The 16,781-nt window shown below is 49.3% G+C and overlaps 1 protein-coding gene across 1 annotated transcript; it reads right to left on the reverse strand.

The window, feature by feature from the left end:
* Positions 1-1,533: 1,533 nt before the first annotated feature.
* LOC105989454 (solute carrier family 23 member 1-like) lies at positions 1,534-13,591 on the reverse strand. The gene is made up of 9 exons (XM_013021547.1): positions 13,469-13,591; positions 10,373-10,554; positions 9,187-9,307; positions 7,837-7,993; positions 6,905-7,158; positions 3,761-3,925; positions 3,432-3,540; positions 3,238-3,333; positions 1,534-1,796 (listed from the first exon to the last, which is right to left on the reverse strand). The coding sequence occupies exons 1-9, from the start codon at positions 13,574-13,576 to the stop codon at positions 1,534-1,536; spliced, it is 1,455 nt and encodes a 484-aa protein (XP_012877001.1). The 5' UTR covers positions 13,577-13,591.
* Positions 13,592-16,781: the final 3,190 nt, after the last annotated feature.

The following is a 16,781-nucleotide window of genomic DNA, read 5'->3' on the forward strand; positions in this document are numbered from 1 at the left end:
TTTTTGGCCAGTCCTGGGGCTTGAACTTGGGGCCTGAGCATTGTTCCTGGGCTTCTTTTGTTCAAGGCTCACACTCTACCACTTGAGCCACAGCGCCACTTCTGGCTTTTTCTCTTTATGTGGTACTGAGGAATCGAACCCAGCGCTTTGTACATGCTAGGCAAGCGCTCTACCAGTAAGCCACATTCCCAGCCTTCTTACAGCTCTTTTGAGTCTCATGACAGCAGATCCAATGGCTGTGGACTTTGATCATCACATAATGCATTCAATCCATTGAAGGCCTTCATAGCAAAAGACTGAGCTTCTCAGCAGCTGAAGAATTTCTACCAATAGACGTCTGGACTCAGCCTCCTGATCCAGCAGCTCACACTGCACATTTTAGTCCTGTTCCCACGACAGCCTGAGGCCTTACCTTAAATCTGCTTGTGTGCGTGCATGCATGCGTGTGTGTCTGTGTGTGTGTGTGTGTGTGTGTGTGTGTGTATACATCCCAATGGCTCTGGAAGGAAAGACACAGCATGAGATGGGGCATTGCCTCCGACATTGGCACAGTGCACTGGCCTCCACCCTGTGATCCGTTTGTGCCAGTCCTGGGGCTTGAACTCAGAGACTCATATTCTCCTGGGCTTCTTCTGCTCTGGGTTAATGCTCTACCACTTGAGCCACCCAACTCTGCTTCTGGCTTTTTAGTAGTTAATTGGAGATACGCATCTCATGGACTTTCCTGCCCTGGGTGGCGGTCTTGGCTTCCTTCGTCTGGAAATGCCTGCTCTACCCAGAAGGGGTGTGACATCCACAAATGCATCCTGGCATCTTCAGGACTGCTTTTCTTGGGGCGAAGCTGGCCCAGGTGTGGAAAGAAGAGGAGTGTGCTTGGATCACATGGTTTTTTGTTTGTTTGTTTGTTGTCAGTCATGGGGCTTGAACTCTGGGCCTGGGTGCTTTCCCTCAGCTCAAGGCTCAAGGCTAGCACTCTACCGCTGGAGCCACAGTGCCACTTCTGGCTTTTTCTGCTTATGTGGTGCTGAGGAACTGAACCCAGGGCCTCAAGGATGCAAGGCAAGCACTCTACCACTGAGCCACCTCCCCAGCCCAGATCACATGTTTTTATTTCCTGTGCCTCAATGCTTGTGGCTCAGGGAAGGGATGGAAAGGCCACAGGGCCTCTGTCTCTTGCAGAGAACTGTTGGCGCCATCTTTCGGCTAACCGCCCAACCCCATCCCTGCCTTACCCCAGTCCATCAGAAGACTGCCAAGCACAGTGGAAAAGCCACTGTGTGGACACCAGCCATGCCTGGGGACAGCAGGGTGTCCTGAGGGCCAAGGCGGTGACCAGGGCAGAGCACCCCGCCCAGGATCTTCATCTTTGGTGTCTTGGTCACCAGGATGCCCAGGTGTGGGAGGCGCCCAGGCACCCTTGGGTGGGGGGGGGCCGGGGGCACCTCCCCCTGGAAAGCAGGGACTTTGCATTCTGGGTGGGCCGATGGGTAAGTGATTAGGTCTGGCCAGGCCAGGCCAGCCAGGGGTCAGCTCTCATAAAGGACATTCTCTGACCCTCTGCAGGTGTCTTCCGGAGGTGGAGATGTTGGAGTACACGGTGGACTGGCTCATGCACAGCTCGTCTTGCTCACAGCGGTCCAGCTTGGGGCAGAAGGGAAGGACCTGGGTGCAGCGGGATGAGCAGAACGCAGTGCCGAGCCCCCAGGGAAGGCCGTACACCGCCGAGGCCCTCACCGTCTCCTCAGACTCCTCCTGGATCTGGTTCCATGCCAGGAGACCTCGCTCCTCCGGAGATCCTGAGGTGAGACCACTAGGAGTCAAGACTGGTAGTGCTCAGTTCCACCTGATGGGGGCTGCAGGAACTACCAGCGCCTCCTCCAGGCACTGGTGAAGCCTCCCCTCCAAGCCTGGCACAGGGTGCCCCCTCCCCCGCCCCTTTCTCCTCCTCCCCCTCCCGTCCCTCCCCATCCTCCACTCCCCAAATGCCATCTCTAGGGACACAGCTCAGCTCCTCGCATCTGGCATTCTTATAGTGTCCAACCTTGGGGCATAAAGAGGGAATCGTAGCGCTGTCCTCAGCTGGAGGGAAGGGGGGCCTGTGGAGTTTAGATAGAGGTCACGTCTGCTGAGGAGCAGCCGTGTGGAAAGCAGATGTGAGTGGGAAGGGCCTCAGGAAGGCTGGGGAAGGAGGCTGAAGAGGGGAGGATGCAGAAGAGAGAAGAGCTGGGCTCCAGAAGCCACCCATGGAGCCTGGCACACAAGCCAGCATTCTATTTGGCTGGTTTCTGCTTCTTTACCCTATTGGCCTGTGCATTTCTTGAAGGCAAAGATGAGTCTTACTTTCCTCTGCACATAGCAGATGCTCTGGATTCTAACCAATGTGAATGAATGAATGAATACATTTGTTTTCTGTTGCCAACTAGTTTGTAGGCCTAAGGGAGCCTAGTGAGGCTTTTGTGTTTTGTTTTCTTTTGCTTCTGGTGTATCTCCCAATTTTGGACCCTGCTATGGACTGAACTGTATCTACTCAAAATTCTTATTGGAGGAACTCAAGATATGTCTGTAGCCGGGTGCTTCTAATTCTAGCTACTTAGGAGACTGAGAGCTGAGGATCACGGTTCAAAGCCAGCCCGGGCAGGAAAGTCCGTGAGACTCTGATCTCCAAATGACTACCAGAAAACCAGAAGTGGCACTGTGGCTCAAGTGGTAGAGCACTAGCCTTGAGCTGAAGAGCTAAGGAATGGCGCCCAGGCCTAGAGTTCAAGCCCCACAACCAACAACAACAAAAAAAGGTATGTCTGTACTTGTCTTTAGAGCAAAGATAGAGACAACCTTTAAAGAGATTAGCCCAAAGGCCTTTAGGATGGGCCTTGACCCCAGTCTTCCTAGTATCTTCGTAAGAGAGAAATTTTCAAATATGTGGGGAGACACACAGAATGCAGGTGCACAGAGGAAAAGCCAGATGAGAATGCAGGAAGAAAGCAGCCATCTCAAGCTAAGGAGAGAGACACCAGGAGGAACCAAACGTGTCAACACCTTGATCTCAGATTTCCAGCCTCCACAAGGGTACAGGAGAGAATACATTTCTGGCCTTTAAGTCATCCAGTATGGGATGTTTTGTTATAGCAGCCTTCGATGACGAATACATACCTTACTTTATCCCCAGGACTTCAGGCTCTCCCTGTGGCCCAAACCCTGATCATCTACCCACTCCACCAGCTCACAGGCGCTCCCTACCTGGAATGGTATTGTCCAGGAGAAAGCCCAGAAAGCCTCCAACAAACATGCCTGTAGTCAGGAGTACTTGGATAACCTGGTCCAGTTGAAGAATCCCTACAGAGAGAGAGAGAGGAGTGGACAGGTTGGGGATCAAAGACCCCCTCCATTCCCACCCAGGGGAGGATGACTGTCTGGAGGCAGAGAGCACTCACCTGTTTGCAGCTTCTCAGCATTTTTGTTCACCCAGTTTGGAATGGCGAGCCCGCAGTATATGGAGAAGCCAAAGACGAAGAGGTTCCTAGATGAGTTCATGTCCACGTACTGCGGGAGAAAACCCCAGAGGCTGGCATGGGCCATCAGCGGCTTACCATCCATGGGCACCACAGCCGTTTCCCCCATGTTTGGATGCCTTGTTTCTTCCTTGCATTTGGGGGCCCCTGCTGCTCTCATCCCTCACCCCACTCCATTCTGTGAACCCCCACCCCTATGGGGTCCTTTCGGGGTGGGGGGTGCTTTTCTAGGGATGCCTTGCCATTCTCACCTGCAGGTTGGAGATGCCCACAGCACTGATGACCCCGAACATGACGAGAAACATGCCTCCGATCACCGGGGGTGGGATGGTGGCAAACGCTGCCCCGATCTTCCCAAATACACCCATGAGCAGCAGCACACAGCCCGCGGCGACAATCACCATTCTGCTCCCCACCTGCAGCACCCAGGACAGGAGCACCGGGGGTCAGACATCCCCCAGGACCTGCTGCTCTGGTCACTGGGTGTGGCCTCTGAGTAGCAAGAATTTACTGCTCATTCCATTTTTCTGTGGACCTAAGATTTCTCTAAAAAATTTAAGTCTTAAAGATAAAAGAGGGCTGGGAAGGTGGCTCAGTGGTAGAATGCTTGCCTTGCATGCATGAGCCCCTGGGTTCAATTCCTCAGCACCACATAAGCAAAAAGAAAAAAGCTGGAAGTGGCGCTGTGGCTCAAGTGGTAGAGTGCTAGCCTTGGGCTGAAAAGCTGAGGGACAGTGTCCCGGCCCAGAGTTCAGGCCCCACGACTGGGCCCTCCCCCCCAAAAAAGATAAGAGTTCTGATTCTGAGGCATTCTGTATCATTCTCAAAAGTTAGGGCTGTCCTACAAATGTTCTTAATCTCATCACGACACTTCTGTGGGTGAATGTAGATAGCTCTTGAATCTGTTATGCATCCCTGTATGTCCACATCTAGCCTGAAAAGATGCAATGATGTAGTTCTAGTTTTTCAAGATATAAAGCTTCAGGATGTCCGGCACCAGTGGCTCATGCCTGTAATCCTACCTGATCTGAGGATCACAGTTCAGAGCCAGCTCAGGCAGGAAAGTCTGTGAGGCTCTTATCTCCAACCATCAAAAAGCTAGAAATGAAGCTGTGGCTCAAGTGGTAGAGCGCTAGCCTTCAGAAAAAAGCTCAGGGTCAGTGCCCAGACCCTAAGTTTAAGCCCCAGGACCAACACACACACACACACACACACACACACACACACACACGCAACATGGTCATGATGCTGTATTTAATGTTTTGGGTTTTTTTTTACCATAATGAAAATCTTTTAGAGATACTCCAATGTCTATTGAAGTCTTTTTATGCATCAATGAAGTAGCAGATTATGCATTTGCTTGTTTTGTCTCTTTCCAATCTCCTATCTTGTTTATCTGCTTTTATTAGACATTCTCACTGCATCAGAATGAATGCTGCTTTGCTTCTAATCTTGACAATTAATTATGGGAACAGAGACATGACTTCAAGAGATCAGATTGGTTTGCCAGGCTCAACTAATGCCCTTCGGATTTGCTGATGGTCTGACAAGTATGGCAGTCATCCCCTAATCCTATTTCCACACATACTCTTCATACAACCCTAGAGCTTTCTTTTTTTGGGGGGGGGGAGAAGGGGGCGTTCCTCAGGATTGACATCTGGGGGAGAACACTTGGGGAGAACCATGAAGACAATGTCATTGCCAAAGCTGAAATGCAAAGCAATACTGAAATAGGCCACAAGGGGGACTGTAAGGCCAGAAAAAGCAAGTGTTTTTCGTCCCTGGTGGTTCCTTCCACGTTAACCTAACCTCCTCATTTGAATTGTAGTTTATTCTCTGTGTGCTATTATTGCCCACTCTTTCCCTCTCCTCTAAAGGGCCCACAAAAAAATATTTGTTTTCTATTCTGCATGAGATTTGTTCCCTTTAGTGGAAAAAGCAGTCTTTGCTGCCTCATGCTTAGATAGCTATTCTTCTGTGTGGGTCAGAGGCCCTCCAGGGGGAAAATGCTCACTTCACCTGCACTAAAAGACTCTTAAACTTTGCATCTTCAATGCTATGGTCCACAGCACTTGCTGTAGGCTTGGGTGCTGGATCATGGATGTTAGCTTGGGCTGTGGTAGAGGTCACGGGCAGGGAGGTAGACAGATCAATTCTGCAAAGGTGCACTACCCCCAGGCTGCCCCTCAGAATCCTGGAGGGGAGGGAGCCTTAGGCAGCACAGGTGCAGGGGAGGGGAATCTGTATTTTTCCAAAGCTCACAGGACTTGTGCTGTGAACCACAAGAAAGATTGAGAAAGCAGCATAATAATACTACTTTTCCTAAGTCATTTTGGAAAGCACCAGCTTAAAGAATTGTGGCTGACTTTATGGAATTTCACTGTAGAAAATGAGAGTTCATAAACAGATTGTAAACAGAGTACAATCTATCATAAGTGGGTTCTAGAAAGGTCCTCAGGAGTCATGTGGCATACAGATTAGAGATGGCTGAGATCCTGGGAAGAGAGAATGTGAGCCACTAATGCAGTTGCTGGGCCTGGGAAAGTTGAGATGAGGACAAAATGGAAGCCTGGGGTGAATCTTGGGACAGCAGGACGGTGTGGGGGAAGGGCTGCTTTCAGTAAGAGCAGGACTGCAGAAGTCAGGGTGGACATGTGTGAGACCACTGAGCGTGCGCAGGTCCTAGGGACATCAGGTAGGATTATCCAGGGCACAGTGAAATATTCAAGGTTGGGCAGAAAGTAACAGACTTTTTTTGTACATACCAGTACTGGGACTTGAACTCAGGATCTCATACTCTCACTTGGCTTTTCTCTTTAAGGCTGGTGCTTTTACCACTGGAGCCACAGCTCCACTTCCAGCTTTGTGGTGGTTAATTGGAGATAAGAGCCTCTACCCCAGCTATCTTTGGACCATACTCCTTAGATCTCAGGATCCTGAATAGCTAGGATTACAGGTGTGAGCCACCAGGGCCCAGCTAGTAAAGAACTTCTTTAGTGTTCAGAAAGCCACCAGGGCCTGTCAATGAACCGTAAAGTGTCTGCCATTTGGAACTGCCACAATCAGAGGTCAAGCGCAGAAACCACAGCCTCTGCAGAGCACCTCCAGATTTGCAAAGGCATTGCCATGTGTGGCAGAAGAGACTCCACAGATAATTGAGTTAAAAGGCCCGACTGTGGCCCACACACTCTCAGAGTCTCCAGAGAGGAACCCAGCTCTGTCAACACCTCCATTTTAGCCTCATGAAACCCAGACCCAATTTCAGATCAATGTGGGTTGTTGGAAGCCATCACTCTCTGATGACTGGCTCTAGCAAAAACAGAGAAGTAACTTCTAGAGTGGCAGATTCAGGATCCTAGCCCATCCCCAGACACCACCTGCAGCAGCAGCCTTACCCTGGTGATGCCCAGCGCCCCGACGTTCTCGCTGTAGGACGTGGTGCCATTCCCTGTCCCCCAGGCTCCTGCCAGCAGGCAGCCGAGGCCCTCGATGCCAATGCCACGGTTAATGGCATGCTTCGGAGGGGGCGGGGCTCCTACCAGCCGGGCACAGGCATAATAATCACCCACAGACTCCACCATGGAGGATATCACCCCAGCAATGATCCCGAAGACCCCCGCCAGGCTGATGGTGGGGAGACCCCACTGCCCTGAAGTGAAGCACAGGGGGAAAGGATAGTCAGAAGAAGATCCTAAGACCAAAGTCATTTCTTTCCAGGGGTCTCTGCGAGGTTTAAGGACGAGGACAGTTGCTCACAATGGCCCAAAGGCCTTGTCCTGCTAAGGTGCTCTGGCCAGAACTTGTGTGCAGAAAACTGAAAATGGGGCCTCTTCCCAGGGGAAGCTGAGGCCCTTCTGGAAGGCCTGGGGCAGTCTCTGAGGCCTAGTCAGCCCTCCTCCAGCCCTGTTGGTATTTATACCATGAGCCATAGGATAAAGAGACCAGAAGCAAACTAAGGGGAGCCCTGGTCTCCACAGAAATATTTCATTCATCCCCAGGCCTTCTTTCGGTTAGACACACTGATTCCATGAGGAGATCAAAGGTCTGGCTAGATGTCAGAGTCAGTCTCTCTCTCTCTCCTCTCTCCCTCACTTCCTCTCCTCCCTCCCTCCCTCCACCTGTCCCTCCCTCCCTGCCTCCTTCTCCCCCACAAGTCTCTGGGTCCCGGACAAGACAGAGGAACACTAGGAAAATAGCCCAGCTCTTCAGAGTCAGACATTGTCTGCCCTTCCTTGCCAATCCATCCTCAGCTCTCTTCAACTCACCAGCCAGTGGAGAGTTGAAGAAATGTATCCCAGGTGAGAAAGAGCATCCATCTTCCCCTTACCTGGGTAAGGGAAGCGGAACCATGGGGCCTGGCTCAGGACGCTGCCCTTGGTGTCGGTGCGCGCCTGATACCCGTAGGCCGTAGGGACGGAGGGGAAGGTGTTGGTGACAGTGAGTGTGAAGCAGATGAGCCAGGAGATGCAGAGAGCTAGCAGCACCTGCCGGAGGGGAAGGGGGTCACTCTTCATGCTCCCTACCCCCAACAGCTCCTTTGAGATGAGGTCCTTGCTGGGTTCTGGCCCCTGCTGGTGAAAGCAGGGACCCGCTGTGCATGGCCTACATTATCATGCTCAAGGCACTGGCTGGAAACAGAAGCAGAAGATAAACTATGGGCAGAGTTCCAAGCCACTGGGAAAGAGATGCCCAGCTCATCCTGTACAACAAGCCTGGGACAGCAAGGTTACCACATAACTCTCTTCTCTGTTTGCTGACCGGGCAACCTGGAGCAACCACTTGGAGCATCCGTTTCCCCATCACTACCCTAGCATTGTAAGCATCGCTCTGCAGAACCTAAAATAGTTTCTCGCAGTGAGGTCCTCAGATGCATAGATTCTAAGTCTCTGGGGGAGGGACCCCAGAATTCTTCTCAAATGGTTTTTATGTACTCTGAATTTTGTTGGTGGTAGTGGTGTTCATGGGGCTTGAACTCTGGGCCTGGGCGCTGTCCCTGAGCTCTTCAGCTCAAGGCAAGCACTCTACCACTTGAGCCACAGCAACATTTCTGGTTTCTGGTGATTAATTGGAGATAAGAGTCTCACGGTCTTTGCTGCCTGGGCTGGCTTTGAACTGCGATCCTCAGATCTCAGCTTCCTGAGTAGCGAGGATTACAGGGCTCACTGGTGCCTGGTGCACTCTGAATGTGTGGAGTTGCTGAGGGCTCAATAAGATCATGATAGAAGGGCTCTTTTGTTTGTTTTGTTTTTTACGATGAGAAATAGAGGACTGTTAAACCTGAAGACTTACCTATGTGATGAATAGCGACACCCATGGAATAGAGTAGAGTGAGTTCAACAGAGGCCTCTCCAAAAAGAGGGGCACTCGGGGACTGCCCAAAAGCCGCTGAGGAAGACTGTGGTCTAAGTAGCTGAGCCATCGGCTTGTCCTTAGAGGGGAACCCTGCTCACTCTTGCAGCCCCCTGTTCTGAGGGCAGACAGCAAGGGAAAGGAGAAGCCTGTCCCACACTGTCCTCAGGGGTCATACCCCACACAGCTCCGGCCCCCTCCAGGCTCTGGGAAGAGGCCATTGTAGATTGGGGAGCTTTGGATATGGGATCACCTGGGTTCAGGGAAGCTGCCCTGTACTCTGAGCGAGTCAACAACTAGGAATTGGAAGATGGAGGGTGCTTCTTACAGGGAACACCTGAAACAGGTAGAACTTAGAAGTGTGACACCTCTTCTCTCCTCCATAGACAGGCACAGGTATGGCGACATTTTTCAGGTACTGAGAAAACAGCACAATGAGGAAGATGGTTCTGGAACAGAAACAAGTAAACATACCGGTCATGATGGGCTGGGCACGTTGGGGAGGGGGCTCATCAGGCCATGGGGAGAGGCCAGCGAGCCGAGCTATTACACATCCCTGGGACCTGTGCACAGGGAGAGGGCCCTGCCATCTCTGAGAAGAGGCTGTGCCAGCTCTGTAGAGAGCTGTTGGTGACTGAGGACGCTTAAGGGGGGTATGGTGTAACTCTTCTGGATGGCTGGGCAGTCAGATAGAGCAGCAGGTAGAGCCAATGAGACCTAAGTCATAGACTATCTTATTATTTCTTTTCAGAATGTCTGATAGCCCTCATACCTCTCCAGCCACAAAGGATAGAGCGGGTAAGAATGCCTCCCTAAGTCCCTTAAAGTTTGAGGCTTCATTTTCCAAGGTGCTTCCACAGCCCTCTAAGCTGGGCTGCCATCATTTTCCTCCTCTGCACACACACACAGCACCCCATCGCTGTCTCCCGGGATCACAGGCTCTTAGACCCCAGTCCCATCTCACAACTATAATGTGTTTGAAAGTTAGGGCTATTCTTCCTCAATGAAATCATAGTTGGGAGCTGGCACCAGTGGTTCATACCTGTAATCCTAACTACTCAGTTGGCTGAGATTTGGGGGTAGAGGTTCAAAGCCATTAGGGCAAAATAAAAAGTCTCTGAGACTCTTATCTCCAGTTAACCAGCAATAGCTAGAAGTGGAGGTGTGGATCAAGGGATAGTGCTCAGACTTTGAGTTCAAGGCAAGTACCAATACACACATACACACACACACACATACACACACACACACACACACACACACACTTTTTGTAAACCCTACGCATATTTATACACTGCTTGTGATTAATTCATTACATGTGAGTATTAGTAAGATTAAAAAATAACAGTAATTATGAATTATAAGAAGCAACATTGATTTTTTTAAGTATATCGATCACAACAGAGTATTTGTCTATCACAACAGTCTTCCAATAACCTGGAATCATTCCTAGGAGACCATCACCCAGCAGAGAGGACTTGGAGGACAGACAGTCCTTCCCAGAGAGCACTTACAAGGAGGAAATCCCCCAGTGGATCCCGGCGTCGTTGCCCGCAGACTCAAAGAGAGGCAGGGCCACGAGGGAGATGGTGGGGGCAATGGTCAAGGGGCCAATGAAACGCATCAGGAAGCCAATGAGGCCTGAGAAGCCGACCAGCATCTGCACACAGGAAGCAACCATGATGGCACCCTGCAACTGAAGGGAAAGAGCAGGACTCAGTGCAGGCCACGCCCACCGCCCGGCCACGCCCACGGCCACGGCCACGGCCACGCCCACAACATCCCCTGTAAATGATGCAGTCCAAACATGGGACCCACAGGAACGAAAGGAAAGGGAGCCTGGCTCCCCCCTCCGCCCCTCCGATCTGTAGGCCCCACTGGCGGTTGGACATTTCGACTTCACAGCCAACTTTTCAGGAGATCGCCTTCAAAACGACTTTGGGATCACAGTCATGACGCCAACGTCTCGTAACACCTCCTGCTGCTATTTTCTCCCCTGCCCTCCTACGTCCTCTGGCAGGAGGAAGCGAACTGGTTCTGGAAAGGACCAGTTCGTGAGCACGTCGGGTGTGTGGCCAGACGGCTGCTGAAACTCTTCCAGACAAGCTGTGAACAAACCAGCACTGCTGTGTTCCCATGTGGCTGCGATGAGAGACACTGGGGTTTGAATCTTGGATCATTGTGGCGTGTCCGGGTATGTTCTTCTTCTTCGGGGCTTTTTAAACAATTACCATTTAAAATGTTGTTTTTTTAAAAAAAAAAACACCATTTAAGCATGGATACTACTCAAAAACAGATAATGACGACAGACAGACAGACAGACAGACAGACAGACAGACAGACAGATAGATAGATAGATAGATAGATAGATAGATAGATAGATAGATAGATTGTTGCTGGAGTTCTGTTTGTTTTATTCTTAAATTTCCCTCTTCTCCTTCTTTGTATCTTCTTGTTGTAATCCCTGTTGCTTCTTAATTTAAATCTGTGGATCTAACGATCCCTTTCAAATGGATAATCTCTTGCTTCTGCTGATTTTCCCTTATAATATATTATCTCTTGGTGTGAAATGAAACTTATTGTGAGTTCGTCTTCAAGGAGATTGCTTATTTCAGTGGGAGTTTTAGATTCCTCAGGAAATGGAAGTACCAGACAGTGTGGTCTTCCATTTTCTTCTGCTGAGAAGCGTGAGTATGCTGCAGGACCAGTTTGTAACTTCTGAGCAGGAGACATTTTCCACACACGACAGAACTGCAGAGTGGGAGAGGTTTTTCCCTCATGCAAATCTCTGTTCTAACACTTCCCACAGACCCCTGAGCAGAATGAAAGGGCTTCCTTGCCAATTCGCCAGGCTGAGGGGGTAGATGATTATAGACTGCCAGTCACTGAAGGGATGCCCTTTCAGGATCCAAGCTAGCTGATTGTAAATCTCTGATCCTTTATCTGGATCTGATTCCTCAGCCTCAACACAATAATTTCCACATGTGCTTCTAGAAAGCACCATTTTGCCATAGTTTCAAGCTCAGGTATCTACTTGAGTCTAGAGTTTGTCCATTATTTTTATATTGGGCTCTGTACAGTTCCCAACTACTATGGCATTGGAAGGTGAGTTTAATGTATTGAGAACTGAACTCAGTTCCCTCTTTATTTCCCTCTCCCCCCCCCGCAACCACTAAGTCTTCAAAAACGCAATCATTGTTCACTTTTCCCTCTCTCCTGGGTTCCTGAATCCAGGGAGTCATTACCCTCCTGTGGGTGCCATGTTCACATTGCTTCCATCTCAGACGAGTACCAGGGTGTGCAAGTGGCCTGTGGTCATGAGTCATTTCCAGACTTAAGATGTGCATGGACATGGGGAGTCTACTCTTTTTTCACGGACTCAGTGAATAAAACCATTCCATCAGTTCATAAAATGCTGAGACTGCAAGGAACTCTCTCATTCACAGCACTGGTAGAAAATATTTGACCAACAGAGGGAGCTAAAATGCCACAGATGGAACTGGGTTTGCGGTGCATTATGTTGGACTCTTGGAAGTAATGTGGGGGGGGGGGGGGGGGAATGGAGATAACGGACAGCCTTACACCCAGGCAGGAGGAAATGGGCCTGTATTCTAGGCAAACTTGTTTCTATTTAAAAAAAAAAAAAAACAGAGAGGGCTGGGAATCTGGCTTAATGGGAGAGCGCTTGCCTAGCATGCATGAAGCCCTGGGTTCCATCCCTCAGTACCACATACACAGAAAAAGCTGGAAGTGGTGCTGTGGCTCCAGTGGTAGAGTGCTAGCCTTGAACAAAAGAGACTTAAGGATAGTGCACAGGCCCTGAGTTCAAGCCCCAGGACTGGCAAAAAAACAAAAGAACAACAACAAAAAAAAAAAACAGAGCAAATACTTTTGATTTTGTAAGTCACATGTGCTTCCTGCCACATACTTTTCTTTTAAATGTTAAAGAGAAACTATTTTAAAAATCGCTATTGGTTGAATAGAAGTCTGAGAACAGGCCCTGGGTAGGATTTGGTCCTGGAATCATTGTTTGCCGACTCCTGCTTTAGGGGACCCTACACTCTCCCTAAACACAAAAACAAAGAGCAAACATAGAGAAACACAGGTGTCTCTCTCACTTGCACGCTTCCTCTGTGGACAATGCAAGAACATTTCCAAGAATACCTATCCTCACTCCCGTGGCTTCCAGCACAGTGGCCCCAACCCCTTTCTCTCCCATCACCCTGTTTCATGTTCTTCAATGCACTGGGCCTCCCTGAAATGGCTCTCTTGCATTTTCTTATAAGTTCTCTCCCTGCTCCTCCTCCTCCTCTCCCTCTTCCTCCTCCTCTTCTCCTTCTCTTCCCCTCCTCTTCCTCCTCCTCCTTTTTCTCCTTTCCTCTCCCTCCATCTCTCCCATCCTGCTCCCTCAACCGCAGGCACTGGAATGCTAGCCCCCTAAGGAGCACTAATAAGAGTTAGCTCACTAGCGAGAGCGCTAAGGGTCTGCATCTATCTTACCTCCATCAACGTTCTTCTTGGCAGGGAGTTGGATAACAACGTTGACCAAGTGAATCAACTCTGGCACCTCTGTCGTGACCCGCCCCCCTCCCGCTTCCGGCTCCCATTACCTCTCGGACTCTCTTTTGCCATTCTTCTGTGAATTCAGGAGAGCTGGTGTTGGCCAGACTGGCATTGAGTGTCCACTCTGGGCATTTCCAGGCTGGGAGAGAGAGCATGGCCAGAGAGGGCGCCACAAAAGCAAATGTCCCACCCTGGAGAATGGGCAGCCTGGAGGAAGGGAGGGAGGGAGGGAGGGTGAGAGGGCATGGCCAATCTTGCGATCCTCCTCTACTGGTTCTGTGGGGCCTTTGCAGCACAAGCCCTTACTCAGTCTAGAAGCAACAGGGGGGTCCTGTTCTGTCCAGTTCCAAGGAGCTCCTGCCAGCTCCAAGACAGACTCTGCAATTTGGGGCAGGTAGCAGCAGAGGGCAGGGGGGAAGATACCCAGTCTCAGTCCTGGGGACACAAAGTCTGGAGGAGGAAGTCAGGTACTGGGATACAATGTGGAACCATCAAAACTCAGTGGACAGCCTTAGTGGGTACCATTCTCAACTCCAGCCCCAGAGACTCCTCCCCAAAGCCCAGATTTCAGCCCCATCCCTACACACACACACACACACACACACACACACACACACACACACACACACACACAGCTCCATATCTCATATTTCCCATCAGATTATAATCCCACTGCTGAGAGTTGCACAGCCTAAAATCTGGATTGCCAGCAGCTCCCTTTGTGTTCCAGAAACCATGGACAACCCCGGACCTCTGCTTCCATGGCTCTTTCTTCTCACACAGAACATGTGAGGGCCATTTTTAGATGTGTTCTCTACCCCCCGCCCCCCAGCAGCCTGCTATACTGAGCAAGATGTGCGGTATCTACCTACTTTAAGCACTAATGGTGGTGTTTACGGGTTAACAACTGATGCAGGGCTCTTGGTGCAGAATCCCAGCATGTAGTCACTGGATGGGTTGCTTTCATTGGGGCTACTAATCATTTTGAAAATGTATCTTTCTAGGAAGGAATTGAAAATCACCATGCTGAATAAGCCAAGCCCTCAAAAGTCAAATAGCATGGGTTTTTTTTTTGTTCATTTGTAGAACTGAGAATTAGAATGATGATGATAATGATATGAAGATAGTATAATGAAACCTACTGAAAAAAACACAGGAGGGAAGAGAGGAATGTGACTATAACAGAGGGGTGTACACAACATACAATATACTGTATGCATGTATGGAATGATCATATTATAACTCTGTATTTTTAATGTATGCCAATCCAAAAATCAAATTTAATTTAAAAAATCAGCTAAACTGTTTTATCTCTCATATGCAGAAACTAGATCTAAAACACATGGGCACATGATCAATTGTATAGGATTGCATGCATTCACACACAGTGAGGCCAAAGGAGGATACTCTTAGGAGAGGACCATAAAAGGACAATTTCTGTGTGCACCTGATCATATAAAATAATGCTCATTGAAATGAACTCCAGGAAATGGAAACAAGAAGTCTTTTTTCTTTGTTGTTGTTGTTTTCTTTTTGTCTTGTTTGTGCATTTATCTGTCTTTGAGAGAGTACGGATGGGCACAGAAATGGAGGGACAGCAAATGCAACAGTGGTATTCACTAGACACTATGTTGAAAATGAACTCTACAACTTGTAGGTGGGGAGGGGAGGAACAAACAGAGAGATCAAGGGAAGGAGTGTCCTTGACCTTACCTGACTTATGACACTGTAACCCCTTTGCATATGACTTTTATCATAATAAAAAATAATACTTTAATAATCAGCTAAAACTTGAAGAAGAAGCTTATCTTTCTAGCATTATTGTAAAGTCGGTTTCCAGTCTCTCTCCTTCATTCTTTATTTGGTTTTTGTTTTGTTGTATGTGATATGGACAAAGGGCTCTAGCGATGTCTCATCACTTCTGTGTTAACATGAGCTATTTACTGATACTTCCCTCTGTCCCAGATACACTGGCAATACACTGCTATCCCTGGACACTCTGGTTGCTTTTTCTATCTGTTCCTTCTCCCATCCCTACCATATCTCACTGTCACCCAGCTCCTGCAACCAGCCCAGGGGCAGACCAAGCCTTCAGATGGACTAGAATCTAAATGTCATTTTCCATGATCAGCCTCGCCACTCCCCAGGGAAAACACAGCATGGTCTCCCCGACTAACCCTTTCTCCCTTGACCTTCACCAACCCTGTTCTATGTGTGAATTGATAGTAGAGAGAGCATAATTTTCCTTCACAATGGCTTGCATGGTCTCCAAAGAGGGCTGCCATCTTAGAAATGCATCTAAAACATCTGAAAGACTTGTGTCGTGTGTGTGTGTGTGTGTGTGTGTGTGTGTGTGTGTGTGTGTGTGTGTGTGTGTGTGTTGGTTTGTATTTGTATTTGTTTTGTTTTGGTGGAGGGATTGGCTGCTGGTAAAGGCACTGGAAAGGGTTGGGGGAGGGGGAGGCACATGCTAGGTGAAATTAACATCTAATTTTATTTAGCATTTTAAAGCTACTCCGGGCTTTGCCATCTATCACTGGATCTAAAAGGCTTCGGGCTGGGGAGGGCAGAACCACTTTCTCAGCAGGAGGAACACTGCGGAAGCACCCCTGAGATTCACCAGAGGGGCGGAGTCCTGACCACCAAGTCAGGGTCCACAAGCAACAGGTGCTTGTGATAAGAACTGATAGCAGGATTTACAGTAAGAACACACTGCTCAAAAATTTCATGTTAATAATTACATGGGGTCTCTCTGTCTCTCTGTTTCTCTGTCTGTCTGACTGCCTCTCTCTCTCCTTCCCCCCCCCTCTTCCTCCCTCCCTCCTTTGACCCATAAATTGGAACCATCTAACCAGGAAGTACTGAACGCTGCACTTTGACTCTTCTCCCCAACCTCGCTCGCACTCCTTTGCAAGAGAGGACTGACCAAGAGCCTGCAAGGAGCCCCTCGCTCCCTGTCTCGCGCATCCACGGGCCTGAGGTCCCGGACACGCAGCCTTGCACACCTAGGCATGGCGGATAAGCAAAGGCAGGTGAATCCCTGCCTGGGCAAGCACAAAGCAACCCTCTAATGAAGAAGGACGAGATACAAAACTCTAGCTAAGTTTCACTGTATTTGATGTTGGTATAATTTGTGGAGGGGATGGGAAAAAACAAATCGTTTAACTAGGGATCCAGGTGGAATGAGATGTACAAGTCGTTATGTTGAAAAACGAACTTCACAATTTTGGCGGGTGGGGGGGGGTTGGGGGGAAGGAATGTGAAAGGAAGGGAAGGGGAAACAAAGGAGGAGGCAACAATGCTTGATAAGAAATGTACTCATTACCTTGCCCATGTAATTGTAACCCCTCTGTACAGTAT

The sequence above is a fragment of the Dipodomys ordii genome, unplaced genomic scaffold (assembly GCF_000151885.1).
Source record: "Dipodomys ordii isolate 6190 unplaced genomic scaffold, Dord_2.0 Scaffold56, whole genome shotgun sequence".
NCBI classification, from domain to species: Eukaryota; Metazoa; Chordata; class Mammalia; order Rodentia; family Heteromyidae; genus Dipodomys; species Dipodomys ordii.

What these genes read in the sequence shown, in the direction of transcription:
- LOC105989454 (XM_013021547.1), bottom strand. Translation starts at nt 13,576, where the DNA reads ATGCTCTCTCTCCCAGCCTGGAAATGCCCAGAGTGGACACTCAATGCC. An exon ending in GGCAAAAGAGAGTCCGAGAG is followed by an intron (nt 10,555 to 13,468) that starts GTAATGGGAGCC and finishes CTTTCCCTTCAG; the next exon opens with TTGCAGGGTGCCATCATGGT. An exon ending in GGGCGCTGGGCATCACCAGG is followed by an intron (nt 3,926 to 6,904) that starts GTAAGGCTGCTG and finishes TGGGTGCTGCAG; the next exon opens with GTGGGGAGCAGAATGGTGAT.